Genomic DNA, 16,209 nt, shown 5'->3' on the forward strand with positions numbered 1-16,209 from the left:
TTAGGTATACAGATCTCTAGCAGATGCAATTGGTTCTTATTCCAAGTGGATATCTGCTTTTAAGGAAAATTTTAGAGCCTTGCTGTAAGTACTGAAAAACTCCATCTTTCTGTGGTATTCATGATTAATGGATTGATTAGTCCCGTCTCATCTCATTTTATTATTTTAATTACATCAAGCTCATTTATGTTAATAGGTACATTTGATTAGAATTTATGAAATCTAAATAACCGTGTTGAACTTGGTTAACTAATTGCTAATTGACAATTTTCAGTATTCACATATTCATGTTGTGCTACAACCTTTTTACTTTCAGATTATTTCTTGCTATTGGGATTTCTGAACCCCTATCTTCAAATGCTTGTGCATCTGCCCTGCGTAAAGTCTGCGAAGATGCTTCTGCAATAATTTATGAACCTTCAAATTTGGAAATTTTAATGTGGATAGGAGAGGTGAGTTACTCTCTGTGCTTAAAGTGGGGTAAATATCTGAATGGTAATATCATGTATTGAATTGTATGATGCATTGCCTGTATCAATTTCAGTTTAACATCATAATTTTTCTCTACATGTTTGGTACTTCTATTGTCCATTTCAATTTTTCTATGCAACATGTACATGGCCAAAGATGCTCAGTGTCTTAATGTAAATAGAAGTTAATAGATCCGGTTTTTGTATACAATATCCTCTAACTTTCCAGATCAGTATATGATATCTTTCTGGTACTGGTACATGATATGTGAAATTTTTTTCTCAAATATCTGACTGAAATATGAATCATCATTTAGCCATATAAGTTATGCTTGTCCTTGTAGGGGTTAGAGAAGTGGCATTTATCTTTGGAAGATGAGGAAGAAGTAATGCATGCAATAAGTTTGGTCCTTGGTTCTGTTCCCAACCGAGAATTAAAGAACAACTTATTGGCTAGATTGCTTTCATCTAGCTACGAAGCTATTGGGAAACTTGTGAGCCTTTATTTTCCCATTTTGTTCACTACTTCTGATTTTGACTGTGTGATAACTGCTTTGACCAGCTCTAATGGGTTGGTTGTTTCAACTGTATTCTATCAGCATTGTGTACTGATTCACCTGTTGTTGGTTTTAAAGATTTTTCTGGACAATGAAATCAAATTTTCTATGAAGATGAAAATGTAAATTTTTCCTTTGAATTGTTGGCTAAACCCTAGATATAATAGATTAAATTATTGGCTAATGCCTATTGTTCATCCTGTAATTTATTTGTTTTCTCAGTAGAGAGATAGAATGCCCGAGGTGCTAAAGTACCACTATAGGCACATACACTTGCTTAATATGCTATTACATGATGATTGTGGGTCCATCTCATGTTCCTTAAACTGGCATGTTTTTCTTGTCTACATGATATTTCTAAAGGGAAGCATCTTCTGCTTAATAATTGGTTTCTTCAAAAAGGTTTTTCAAAAAATATTATTATATAGAAACAACATTTTAATTTCTTTTTGTTCTGCTTCTACTTTTGCTTCCAAGGACAGGCATCAATTTCTTGCTTCTCTTTAACAACAGATTTTCTGTTTCTGTTGTTGTGTATGTCACATTATAGGAATTTTACTTTAGCCATACAGTACAAAAATTAACCACGCTTGAAAAAAGAACAGAACTTATAAAAGTAGCTTTTATTGATATCACAGCACAGCCAAACAAGACAGTTATGATGCTTTTTTTGCAGTTGAACTGAGATTGTCCATAATATTTGTTACATTACTTGAAGAAATTGTAGTTATTACCGGCTCCTGTGAGGAAAATAAATTATTTATGATCTGTTACAACTTTTGTCATTATAAATTTCTGAATGCATTTATTTGAGAGAATTTTCCATCATTCCATGTAATGTGCTCTTCAAATTGGTGGATCTCATCCTGCACTTCTTCAGGTTGATCCAGAGAGCAGTCATTCTCTTAAACAGAACCCTGCTTCTTATACACAAGTTTTGAATGCTGCCTCAAGAGGGTTGCACAGGTATGCCAGTGAATACTATGTAATGTTAAACCCCTGAACCAATTAAATTCATTTTACTAGAGGACAGGTTGTTGTCAGATTTTTCTTATTCATTACATTGTCTGGTATGGAATTTGTACAGTCAAAACTATCTGGTTCATGAAATAGCTAGTTCTCTACCGGTCTTTATTGAGTATTTGGTCTGTAATTGATGATTAACTTAATTCCTCATCATCAGATTTTTCCATGATGATTTTCAACCACTCAGAAGAAACACTTCCATTTCTATTATTTTTCCTCAATTCCAAGCTTCCAGCAAAAGAAGTGGAAGAAACAATATTTTCGTCGACACCTTTACTTGAAAATACTGAAATTCTATTCTTATTTTCATACATTACAATTTACACGGGAGAATATCTTCTAATAATCTTACAGATTATAACAAATAATTACAAAAATAATGATAATAAATATTTAAATAAATTGTAATCATTATGATATATTCTCAACACTCCTCAATCGGGTGAATGAATATCTATCATTCCTGGATTGCGAGAAAGATTTTGGAACTGCTCAGCTGCCAATATCTTAGTGACCATGTCCGCTAGTTGATCTTGATAAGGGATATAAGTAGTAGCTATGAGATCACTATCCAATTTCTCTTTAATGAAATGCTGATCAATCTTTACATGTTGTCCTATCATGTTCATGTTCGACATGATTATGAGTATTATTTTTCATGTAAAAGTTTCATAGGACCAATGAGTTTTAATTTGATGTCGTCAATAATGATCTTCATCCATAAAAGTTCACACTCCTTAGGCCATAGTCCAAAATTCAGCTTCAACACTTGATCTAGCTACAACACATTGTTTCTTGCTCCTCTACATTACTAGATTTCAGCCCAGAAATATACTATATCTTAAAGTGGATCTTTTATCTACGATGGAACCTGTATAGTCAACATCTGTATATATTTATAAAGAGAGAGACTCTCCCTTTTTAAAGAGTATGCCACATCCAAGATTTCCTTTTAGATACTGGATGATCTTGTTTGCTGCTTATAAATATCTTTTACGGAGATGATGCATGAATTGACTGATGATACTAACAACATATGCAATGTCAAATCTAGTGTTGGATAAACAGAATGGCTCCCACTAGCCTTTGGTATTGATCTTTGTTTACATCCTATTTGGTGGTTCTGTACTGTAGGTACTCCAATAGCTTTGCAGCCTAGCTTTCCCATGTCCTTGAGATGATCTAAAACTTTTTTTCTTTTTTGAGATAGAAATTCCCTAATTTGAGTAGGCTACCTCAATTCTTAGGAAGTGCTTCAATTTTTCTAGATACTTTATCTTAAACTAACAAAAGTGTTAGTTTACCATTTGGCGGATTGAAGTTGTTGTTGGACCTTGTTGAGTTTTCTTCTCCTCTGATAAACCAAAGTAGGTGTGCTTGCTTCCATTGGTACTAAGTCACCTTTGCCTGAGTCAAAGAGGAAGGACGAGCCAATTCCTGCAGATGACAAGGATTAAGAGGAAAAATTGACAAAGATTCACGAGGACCAACAAATTTAGCTTCTCGATCCTGAAACTGAGAATGAGAGTAAAATGACTATGTTTCAATGAAGAATCATAACATCTATAGTCTTTTTATTTGGAATATACATTATGAAAATACACTTAACAACATGAGGATCTAACTTGCCAGATGTTGATTGTGAATATGAGCAAAGGAAATATAACTTAAGGCACAAACCTGTAGATTGTTCATAATGGGAACAAAAGGATGAAAGGTAGACATTGACTGGACAAGACCAGAGCCACTCAAAATGCAATCAGGCAACCTATTGACTAAATAAAACGCCATTAGAACTACTCCCCAATATGATTTCAGCATTGTCATCTAAAATAGTAAAGCTCTAGTAACTTTCAAGTGGTGTCAATTTTTACCTTCTGCAACTCCATTTTGTTGAGGGGTATCTCTACATACGTCAACTCATGAACAATTGTGTTTGAACTAGGTGATCAAAGTTCACAAACAATTGAGTCACATCGGTTTTATCTTTCATCAAATAAATCCAAGTAACATGTGTGCAATCATCAATAAATGATACAAACCATTTGGCACAAAAAATATTAATAATAGGAGTAGGTCCCCCCATGTATTAGAATTGATAAGATCGAAAGGTGTATTACTTTTATGAAAACTATTTGGAAAAATAACACAACCTTTTATGAAAACTATTTGGAAAAATAACACAATGATGTTTGGCAAACTAACAAACATCACATTAAAAAGACTAAATTGAGTCTTTAGAAAAGATAGAAGAAAACATACTCTAAGCAAATTATAAGTGGATGACCTAGATGCCTATGTTGAAGCCAAATTTGAGAAGAGGCATAATCAGAAAAAGACTAATTAATATAACCATTCTCGTATTGAGTGAAAGTAATATAACCATTCTCCTTTCAACATTGTCTTGGACTTGTTTTCGTAATGAGTGAAAGTAATATAACCATTCTCGTTCCTTAGCAACTCAATCGTCCTCTGAAGGCAAGATCCGGAAAAACACAATGAGATGAAAAACGATTACTACACAATTTAGATCTCGGGTGAGGTTATGAATGAAGATAAGATTACTAAAGAGCTTAGGAATATGAAGAACATTTTTAATGAAAGAGAGGTAGTGAGTTGAATATTATCACACCCAAGAATTGGAATTTGTGAACAGTTGCAACTGTGATGTGATCTGTATCAAATAGAGTAAAATATGATGTAAAAGAAAAAATGTTGGGGGTCATTTAATTGGAAACACCAAAGTTAATTATCCAAAATATTTCTAAGTATAAAACATGAAGTATTAAAAAAAGATAAACTAAAATTCTTACCAAACAAAAGAGGCCCTTGCATACATGGTGAGAAAAAACTTAGATTTTAATAGGAAACATATAAAGGTTGAAAAAACAATCGGTTGGAGCAACAAAGGAGGTCCTGACAAGTAGAACAACATTGGAGGCACGACAGTGGCAGATGGTTCCATTGATCAAGATCGAAAGAACTAAGTACAATAAAGGTGCTGTTGGTATGTCATAGTGAATATGGCAGCTAGGGTTTAGGCGCTGCAATGAAAGTGGCGAGGGTTTGGCATGCAGAAGCAGAGACCCCTAGATTGGAGGCTTTGATATCAACTTGTAAATACTAAAATTCTATTCTTATTTTAATGCATTACAGTTTACATGTATGTATAGGAATCTAATCCTATTATTTACATAGGAGAGTATCCTAGAATATCTTCTAATAATCTTAGAGATAATAACAAATAATTATAGAGATAATAACAATAAATATTTACAATAAATCGTAATCATTATGATATATTCTCAACACCTTTTGTCTAGACACAATATCAATCTCTTACCATCACATGTCATGCTCCTGCTCTTCATTTTGCACACAGAATAGGTAGTTGCTTGCAGGATTGAGTTTCTTTTGCTTTTTCATTGTAACTTGTTATTCTTGTTCGTTCTTTACTGGTGTTGGTATTTCATACTTGACTTTATAAATTTGTCATGGTCATTTTTTCTGATCCTTGTTTCTATAATAATCTTTTAAATTCAGAATGGGAACTGTATTCAGTCATCTTTCCATATCTGTGGTGACTGAAACTACTGCAGATGACTCTATACTTTCACTACTAAGGGTTTTCTGGCCCATCTTGGAGAAAATTTTTGGCTCTGAGCATATGGAGAGTGGTAATTTATCTGTAGCAGCTTGCCGAGCTCTTTCACTAGCTATTCAGTCTTCAGGTTGGCCCACTTTGATACATTTATTGATGGTTCATAAGTTCCTCCCATGCCATGATAAATATGATATTGTTTTTCAATTTTTTTGAATGTGTAGGTCAGCATTTTGTGACATTACTGCCCAAAGTGCTGGATTGGCTTTCGACAAATTTTGTTTTGTTCCAGAGTCATGAGTGCTATATAAGAACCGGTGGGAATTATGATATGCCTTGTTCATTTAATACCCTATTATGCATGTTGCAAGATACTTGGCAGTTGGCACTGTATTGGCTTAAGTGATTGGTATATCTTAATGACTTTGGCAAAGAAACTGATACGTGCATAGTTTGGGAAATTTTAAGTAGTGATTTCAGCTGGTATTTACATAAAGGCTTGTTTCCATGTGATTGTCAATCAAGAAAGCATTATTTTATGGAATAACAATTTATTCCTTGTTTTCTGGATGTCTTTCATTATGTTTTTGGACAATATAACATACTCATCATCTTTTAATTGAAGAATTGACTTGTTACATTGGCATATGGGAAAGCCATTGGCCTGGCTGCTGTTTTTAGCTGTGAATACGTTTCTCTATCCCAGTTTATGATATATCCCCTCCTTTCATTAAGCTAGGGTTGTTTTGTAGTTTGTTTTGCTTTCATGCATAATAAGCTGAGAATTTAGCTAATCTAGATCCTTGTCTCCCAAGTATAGAAGTTCCTGATGTGGTACTTATAATTTTAAGTTTATTATTTAGGCCTCTCCATGATACTATGATAGATCCTTCTAATAACTGATGATGTAGCTGCCAGAATGCAAATGTGGCAAGTAACTAAGTTGATGTGGCACTCATTAACCACTTAATCATAGATTTAAAATTATTTGCATAGATATAAAATTAAGTGAAATTGTCTTTAAAACTTTTCAAGCATTATATTCCATTTTTGGTTTTAAAAATTGGAAAACAAAATTTCAATTCCTTCACCGTGTTTTTTTCCCCTTTTCATAATTTGTGGATGATGATGGCATACCTTCTTTTGAAAGGGAGGGGTAGAATAAATGCTAACCCATGTTTTAAACTAGAATACTTATTATATTGTTGATCATTGTATGTTTTACTATGCAAATTTTATAGTCTTGAGTCCTATGTAAGTTGATATTTGGCTTTTTAATTTATATATTTTTTTATTTTTTCTTTTATCATTTTTTGTGTTGGTGTATGAAGAAACATAAAATCAGGAGTTTCTGTTAGTTTCCATATTTTGATAATGCTATTGAGCTTCTTCTGGGTTATGCGATGCACCTTTACTAATTTTCTAATTCGAACAATATTTTCAGCTTCCATTGTCATTGAAGAATTTGGTCACCTAGAGGAGTATGGACCTTTATTTGTTACCACCTTTGAAAGATTTACTCATGCAGCTTCTGTAATGGCCCTAACATCCTCCTACGTATGTGACCAAGAACCTGACTTAGTGGAGGCCTACACTAATTTTGCATCAACATTTATCCGATCATGTAACAAGGTATTTTGCATTCTTTCTGTTTGCCTTTTTATTGTGAGAACAGGGATTCGGATTCTTCAGTGGGGTTGAAGAAATTGGTTTCAATTGTTTTATTAATATTTTTGGCTATTGTTTTAGTATGTTTACCTGTTAGATGATATATTACAGGAAGCCCTATCAGCTTGTGGTTCTCTTCTTGAAGTTTCTATCCAGAAAGCAGCTATATGTTGCACAGCCATGCACCGGGGTGCAGCTCTTGCTGCAATGTCATATTTGTCTTGTAAGACAAGTCTATATTGCTTTTTTGTTGTTGTCATCTCATTTGTTTTAAAATGTAAAACCCTTTCTTCTGTGAAGGGAACAGAATATGAAAATTAAATAAAAAAATAAATAAAAGAGAAAGAAGAATATCAGAACTGTTTAGGAAAATCATGTAGTCATGCCAACTTTAGGAATAAATCACAACATTCTACTGAATTCAAGAATAGTGACATGACGCTAATATTTGGTTTTGTAGTCTATTTGTATGTACACTTAATCTTGTATTGATATCTCAACTCTAGTTTTATGAAATTTTGGTATAATATTTTTTTTGGGTAAAGTTTTGTTTTTTTGGTAAAACATTTTGGTATAATATTGCCAAGAGTTATTTGTTCATATTTTGTGAAGGCTGTTAGATGCCAACTCATTTTTTTGCACTTATTACATGTAGTTGATTGACTCCCATTTTCCTTACTCTTCAGGCTTCTTGGATGTGGGCCTTGTCTCTTTGTTAGAAGGTATGAATTGTATTGCTGAGGAATCATTCAACACCACGGCTATTCATGTCATATCTCACAGTGGTGAGGGCCTTGTATCTAACGTGGTCTATGCATTGCTTGGTGTGTCTGCAATGTCACGAGTAAGTATCTCAATGTTCCTTGTAAGTGAATTGCTTTAATATTTTCAAGAGCCAATGAATAGATATATGTTCATGACTTTCTGTGATGAAGTAGAAGCAATGAGAAATATGGTAAACTATGGAGAAATTGATTCTTCTAGGATGAAGTTTGGCTACTTTTTTATCCTTAAGAAGTCATTCTCTTGTTGGAACTTTCCCTTTTCTCCTCTAATGCATTTTGCATAGAAATGAATCTTTATTGCTCATCAAGATTTTTGAGTTTTACATTTTCTGTTCAGGACCCTTGGTCAACTAAGGCTTTAACATCTGGTTTTATTAAGGAGAAAAGTAGAATTTCTTGTAGAACTTTTTATGATTTATAAAAGCAAGAATAGGACTGAGCAAAATGGCTTAAATTTGAAAATAGGTTTTACCTGTTTTTGATTTTATTCTGTTTGGCAATATGCAGATTCATCCCTCACTTGAACATTGTAATGATAACTGCCTTTTTTCTAACCATATTGGTGTCTTGATATGTTCATAACCCAAAAGTATCTGAAGGGTCAAGTTTTTCTCATAATACCTTTCTCTGTCTCCCCTTTCCTCTCCCTAGCTTATTTTGTTTGTTTTAGCATTAATTGTTCTTTTAGCCTAATTCACAGAGGCTTATAGTTTTGATTGATACACAGCTAAAAAAATTGTTCTTCACATGATAGGTTCACAAGTGTGCAACAATTTTACAACAACTAGCAGCAATTTGCACTATATCTGAAAGAACAGCGTGGAAGGCTATACTTTGCTGGCAAACTCTTCATGCCTGGCTTCAGTCAGCGGTCTCTCTCTTTCACTCCTTTTGCCTGCATATGTAGTTATCTTGTTGCCTTTTAAGATTTGTTAATTTTAACTTGTCCTATGTAGATGAAGCAGAGTTAGGGTTCGATTTTCTTCTAAATTTCCTATTTTTGTCCTGACTTGCTTGTGGACTTTTCTATCCCCATATTATTTGCAACATTTTATATTTTGATTATAAATGGTAATGGTTGGTACTTGGATGATATACTCCTTACCTTGTCAACTTATCCTGTTGGCCTCTTTTGACCTGACTTGAGTTGGCTGTGAAGTTCTCTAGTGGCATACGGTCAACATAGTCACGTGCATCTGGTTGCAGTCAGTTGATTAGGCTGCAAACAGTGAGGGATGTATAGTTCAATTCATTCAAACTGTTGTCCATCAAACTGGAATATGGCCTAGTGGTCTTCACATGAGTCTAGGCAAATTGAGCTGAGAGACAAACAACAGCTAGCTTATTTTGAACTTTCTCAGTGTAAGAGAAAAATTAAGGATGAAGCTTGACTTCTGAAGAAGGGAGAATGATCAAGCTCAAATAGCTAGGTAACATGTTGGACTATGAAACAATCAATGAAAATACATAGTTAATTGTTGTTGTGATACCATTGGTTAACATAATTTGAAAGTGGGATTAGTTTGATTAGTTTTATCACTTTTATGTTAATGACAATGTATTATTAGTTCTTGCTTTTAAGTGGTTGACTATGTCACAAACTCCAGCTTTGGTAGTCTCCTGTGAGGAATTGTCAACTTTGAGCTAGGATATGAGCCAGATTGAAAATTAGTTATATGATATATTTGTAATTTTAACTCATCCATACATTTTTGTAAGGTTTAACATGCATTAAGAGTCTGGGTTTAATGCACCATTTTCTGACATGTGGATTAAAGTACACATGCATGCTTGTCTTTATGTGTGCCACCTGAGTTGATTAGTCAAATGCATCAAGCTCAGGCTTTCATTGAATAGGCAACTTGAGCCACAAGTGGTTTGATTTACTTGCTCCTGGGCTTAATGCAAGCCTAGCTGAAACTTGATTTGTGAAGAGAGGTCATAAGTTGTAAATAACTATTTGATTTAACCGGTGAAAGGATTTTTCATAGAATGTCTGGTGTGAGAAAAATTGTGCTGGCTGAACAAGTTGTATTGACCTTTTAATTTTAAATATGTTGAGATTAAGGAGTAATCTGATATATACAATTGTAATTTCCTAAAATACAAAATCTACAGCTGTAATATAGATATTATGATCACAATTACTCCTTAATCTCAACAAAATACCTGAACAAGGGTAGAAATACGTGAGGATGCTTGTCTGGGACTTTTGGCTTAGCTTCCATCCAGCATAAGATTAGGCCAAACTTATTTACTAAAGATATCAAATTAAGGCTTTTATAAAAGCTTATTCATTAAAAATGTCAAATTTTGGGCAATTCACAAATCTCTTTAGGCCTAACAAGTCGACCCATTTAAAAAAACGTAGATATTATTATTATTATTATAGAGATTAAGAGAGAAAGAGCATATAGAGAGAGAGAGACAGATTAGTGTGCTGGAATTAGATACTCTACAATGTGTAAAGAACCTTATATTTTTAAGGATACATATGTAATCTTACTGGGCCAAGCTCGTTATTATAATATTAAAGTAAACCCTAATCCTAATCCTAATATGTCTATTCTAGCTATTCATAACACTCCCCCTCAAGCTGGAGCATAAATATTAATTATGCCCAGCTTGTTACAAATATAATTGCTACGTGTCCCATTTAAAGCTTTTGTAAACACATCTGCTAGTTGGTCGAGAGATGGATATAAGCTTGTATTGAACTTTTTCTCGAATAAAGTGACAGTCTATCTCAATATATTTCGTTTGTTCATGAAAAACTGGATTTGAGGCAATATGTATCGCTGCTTGGTTGTCACACCAAAGTTGCATAGGCCTAGTGCTACCAAATTCTATCTCTTCCAGCATATGTTTCAACCACATTAACTCACAAGTAGTCTGAGCCATCGCCCTGTATTCTAATTCCGTACTTGATCTTGAAACAACGTTCTGCTTCTTACTTTTTTACAAAATTAAATTACCTCATAAGAACACACAGTATCTGGTAGTAGATTTTCTGTCCACAGATCCTGCCCAATCAGCATAAGAAAACGCCTCTATCTGTGCATGTTCATGATCTTTGTACACAATTCCTTTTCCTAGTGCTTTCTTCAAATACTTCACAATGCGAATTAATGCTTTCCAATGAGTATTCATCGGAGATGACATAAACTGGCTAACAACACTAACTGGAAAAGCAATATCCGACCTTGTGATAGTCAAGTAATGTAGCTTGCCTACTAATCTTTTGTATTTCTGTGAATCTGCAAAAGGAAATCCATCTACTGTCAGTTTCATTCCTGGCTCCATAGGTGTCTCACATGGTTTAGCTCCTTTTAAACTGGTCTCAGTTAATAAGTTTAAGACACATAGAAGTATTTTAAAATTTCTTAGTCTTTTGTCTGAAACTTGGTTTGAAGAAATTTTCTTAGGTTGCTGATTTCTTATTTGTCGCTACCTGTAATAACAATATCATCAACATAAACAACAAGTAAAATACAACTGTAGTTAGTCTATTTGTAAAACACTGTATGATCACTCTCACTTCTCACTAATCCAAATTCCAGAATGACTTCTTTAAATGACATATTGTTAGAGACAAATTTCCAGAGGGTTTAAAAGTTTATAAAAGGCAACAGTTTAGGAAAGGTGTTAGGAAATAGATTAGCTTTCTAAATTTAATTTCTGTTATTATCTTTTGGTTATGATGTTTGTTTTTCCATTAGAGGTAGTTTAAATAAAGGTTATGATAGATAGAATGGACGTCGTGTATTATTTGGAGAATAGGGCAATTGAGCCGCTTGAGAGCTTAAACAATTCAGAGTGCTTTAGTTCGACTGAGCCTATTCAATACATTTTCCAACATTCAAAATCCCTATTCTATCAATTTGGTATCAGAGCTCTGTCCTAGGGTGCGAAGATACCTTTTTGTTGAAACAATGGAGTCTGAACGTTTGGAGCGTGTGGAGAAGACGTTGGAAGAGCTGCTGCAGCGGATGACTATGTGGGGCTGATTGTGCCGCCGTGACCGCACAACACCCAGGGTCGTCTGCCGCCAATCTGCAGGAAGGTGGAGACCCACTTCTAGATCAGAGGTCTCAGCCTCCCCCGACCCACCACAGACAATCATCCCTATCCCCTCGCAAACCTAAAAATTCCTCCAGATGTCGACACCACCATTCCCCGTTTCGAGACCGCCGACGTTATTACTCCCCACCCTCAGACTGTGATCGGCACCACCATTCCCCGTTTCTAGACCGCTAACGCTACTACTTCCCGCCCTCAGACTGTGATCGGAAAATCAAACTTCCAATTTTTTCTGACGACAACCCAGTTAACTGGCTGGTGAAGATTGAGAGGTACTTCACCCTCCAACGCATCGCTGGTGATGAGCGCCTCGATGTGGTGCTCAGCGGCTCTGAACTGGTTTTACGCTTGGGAGGAGCATACGACGGTCCCTTCGTGGTGCCAGTTCAAAAGCGCCTTGCTAGGTCGGTACCAGCCAGGTGTGAGCAGGGACCCCTTTGGAGCACTGTTTCGCCTAAGACAGACCAACTCTGTGTGGGAATACATAGAGGAGTTCGAGAAACTCTCGCATCCTCTTAAGCATCTGGACATGGAGGTGCAGATCAGAGTCTTCCTCAACGAACTCAAAGAGGAAATCGGGGCAGAGCTAAGGAGCTTGGAGCTGGAGTCGTCGATGGTGATGAAGGATAAGGCCATCCTTCTAGAAGAGAGAAACTGAGCTTGGAGAAATAACCAAGTCGCCCAATGGGCCAAAGGGGCCAGCAACAGTAGGCCCAATAGCTCGCCCTACTCAAAACCGGGACCGACAACAGCCAGAGCCTGACCCAATAACACCATGCGTTACTTGCAACCCAAACGAGACCCACCACATAATACCCAGTCGCGACCACGATTATCTCAAGCCGAAATCCATGATCGAAATCGTCGAGGACTGTGCTACAAGTGTGGAGACCCATGGAATAAGGAGCATGTGTGCAAATACAGACACTTTCGGCTCGAACTAGTGGAAGGAAGTGAAGGTGAAGGGACGGGGGAGGAAGGAGACGAGACTCAGGTAGAAGAAGAAGAAGCACCTCCCATGGAAACCAGACTTCGCATATTGAAGATTTCACTGCAAAGCTTAAAGGGGTTCACCAACAAGAAGTCTTTCATGGTGCGGGGGAGTCTTCAAGGCCGCGACATCACTATTCTGGTGGACTGTGGCGCTGAAGAAAATTTCTTGCACACAACGTTGGTCGAGCAATTGAGGCTAAAAGTGACAGAGACCCCAGAATACAGAGTGGAGCTAGGAACGGGAGCACAGCACCAGCGTACAGGAGTGTGCGAAGGAGTCGAGCTCAAGGTGCAGGGAGTGACAATAATACAAACATTCTTCCTCATCAAACTGGGAAGCGTGAATGTGGTACTGGGTATGGACTGGTTGCAAAGTTTGGGACAATCACAACAAACATCTCTCAGCTCTACATTAGGTGGCACCAAGGCGCAGAAATCCTGATGATACAGGGAGACCCATCTCTGAGCAAGAAAGGGGCCACGTTCAAGACGGCCTTGAAGGCGCTGAAGGGGGAAGGCAAAGGTGTTTTGGTAACCCTAGTGGAACCTCAACCCAAAGAAGAAACCTCACAGAAGATACCCGAAACCATGAGTGAGCTGCTCAATGAGTTTTCCGACATCGGTAAAATGCCCAGGGGATTACCCCCTGCAAGGAGATGCGATCATGCTATAGTCCTAAAGGAGGGAGCTTCCATACCAAATATCAGGCCCTACCGTTACCCGCACTCCCAAAAAAATGAGATTGAGAAGATTGTGGATGAGATGTTAGAGACTGACATCATCAGGCCTAGTATTAGTCCGGACTCAAGCCCTGTGTTGTTGGTAAAGAAGAAAGATGAAGGGTGGAGGTTTTGCGTTGACTACCGAGCCCTGAACGCCATCACAAGACCGAACAAGTTCCCCATTCCAGTAATAGAAGAGCTGTTAGACGAGTTGGGCGAAGCTAAAATCTTTACTAAGCTGGACTTAAAATCTGGGTACCACCAAAGTAGGATGAAAGAAGATGACATTGAAAAGACAGCCTTCCGAACACATGAGGGGTATTATGAATTCTTGGTAATGCCTTTCGGGTTAACCAATGCCCCTTCCATGTTTCAATCCCTCATGAATCAAGTACTCCGACCCCACTTGAGGAGTTTTGCATTAGTTTTCTTCGATGACATACTAATCTACAGCAAGACTAAGGAAGAGCATGTAAGGCAAGTAAGGGAGGTGTTGGAACTATTGCGACAGAACCAGCTGTATATCAACCAGAAAAAACGCTGTTTTATGGTAGCAAAGTTGGAATACTTAGGGCATCTTATCTCTAAGGAAGGAGTAGAGGCTGATCCCAGGAAGATTGAAGCCATAATTAACTGGCCTGCACCGTGAGACCTGAAAGGATTGAGGGGATTTTTGGGCTTAACCGGATACTACAGAAGATTCGTGAAGAATTACGGAAAGCTCGCTTGGCCTCTCACAACGTTGTTGAAGAAGGATGGATTTTGTTGGAACATGGAAGCCCAAACAGCTTTCGAAACTTTGAAGAAGTCCATGACTTCCTTGCCCGTGCTAGCAGCCCCCAGCTTTGAAAAGGAATTTGTGTTGGAAACCGATGCTTTAGGAACAGGATGAGGGGCTGTCTTGATGCAGGAGGGAAGGCGTATTGCTTTCTGGAGTCATACACTCTCAAGCAGAAACCAAATGAAATCTGTGTATGAGAGGGAGTTAATGGCAATTGCTCTGGCAGTGTAGAGGTGCACCGATGCTTTAGGAACAGGATGAGGGGCTGTCTTGATGCAGGAGGGAAGGCGTATTGCTTTCTGGAGTCATACACTCTCAGGCAGAAACCAAATGAAATCTGTGTATGAGAGGGAGTTAATGGCAATTGCTCTGGCAGTGTAGAGGTGGAGGCACTACTTGCTTCGAAGGAAATTCACGGTGCACATAGACCAAAAATCCCTCAAATTTTTAATTGATCAACAAGTATTGGGTGAAGGGCAGCAAAGATGGATATCCAAACTCATAGGCTTTGAGTTTGAAATCAAATACAAAGCTGGAAAGGAAAACCGAGTTACAAATGTGCTTTCCCGGAAGCTTCAACTAGCGGCCCTTTCTACGATTACTTCCCAAGAATGGGCAGGGTTAGAAGAGGAGATTAGAGGGGATGAGAAGTTAACAGACATCATACAAAAGATTATACAAGGGGAGCCTACAGCCAGCAACTATGAGCTAAAAAATGGAAGGCTTTTCCATAAAGGAAAGTTGGTACTCCCTAAAAATTCTCCCCGGATTTCACTGCTACTCCAACAGTTTCATGATTCCGCCATAGGGGGCCACTCAAGATTTTTCAGAACCTACAAGAGGATTGCAAGCTTGGTTTGGTGGGAAGGAATGAGGAAGACAATTCAAGAGTATGTGGCTGCTTGTGATACTTGCAACTGGAATAAGTACCAAACTTTAAGCCCGGCTGGACACTTGCAGCCCTTGCCGATTCCACAACAGGTTTGGGATGATATCTCCATGGATTTCATTGGAGGACTACCGAAGTCACAGGGCTGGGATACTATCCTAGTGGTGGTAGACCGACTGACTAAGTACAGTCACTTCATTGGCTTAGCTCAGCCCTACACAGCCAAGGACGTGGCTGATTTGTTCAACAAAGAGGTGGTGAAGTTGCATGGATTCCCAGCCTCAATTGTTTCAGACAGAGATGGAGTCTTTATGAGCTCCTTTTGGAAGGAGTTATTCAAAGTAGCAGGGACCAAACTAAGGTTCAATTCAGCATACCATCCACAAACAGATGGCCAAACGGAAGTAACAAATAGGTGCTTGGAGGCTTATTTGAGGTGTTTTTCCAGCACTAAGCCGAAGCAATGGGCTAGATGGTTGAGTTGGGCTGAGTTGTGGTTTAACACCACATATCACAGCTCAACAGGAACTACCCCCTTCAAGGCATTATATGGTAGAGACCCACCGGCTATCATACAAGGGGAGGTCGGTGCATCTGCAGTGGAGGAGGTCAACTCGGCTCTAGCGGAAAGAGACCG

At 37.4% G+C, this 16,209-nt stretch overlaps 1 protein-coding gene across 3 annotated transcripts in view; it reads left to right on the forward strand.

Annotated features, from left to right (window-relative positions):
- The window catches only part of LOC113860967 (transportin MOS14), a 29,417-nt gene that overhangs the window by 8,787 nt on the left and 4,421 nt on the right, over positions 1-16,209 (forward strand). For all 3 annotated transcript variants that reach the window (XM_027493550.1, XM_027493549.1, XM_027493551.1), the window contains exons 14-23: positions 5-84; positions 317-452; positions 815-964; positions 1,908-1,993; positions 5,597-5,784; positions 5,879-5,971; positions 7,099-7,286; positions 7,434-7,545; positions 8,009-8,166; positions 8,862-8,978. In XM_027493550.1, coding sequence (XP_027349351.1) covers positions 5-84; positions 317-452; positions 815-964; positions 1,908-1,993; positions 5,597-5,784; positions 5,879-5,971; positions 7,099-7,286; positions 7,434-7,545; positions 8,009-8,166; positions 8,862-8,978 — 1,308 coding nt within the window. The remainder of the gene's footprint in view (positions 1-4; positions 85-316; positions 453-814; positions 965-1,907; positions 1,994-5,596; positions 5,785-5,878; positions 5,972-7,098; positions 7,287-7,433; positions 7,546-8,008; positions 8,167-8,861; positions 8,979-16,209) is intronic.

Source organism: Abrus precatorius, unplaced genomic scaffold, assembly GCF_003935025.1.
Source record: "Abrus precatorius isolate BTA unplaced genomic scaffold, Abrus_2018 Scaffold3, whole genome shotgun sequence".
Taxonomy (NCBI): Eukaryota; Viridiplantae; Streptophyta; class Magnoliopsida; order Fabales; family Fabaceae; genus Abrus; species Abrus precatorius.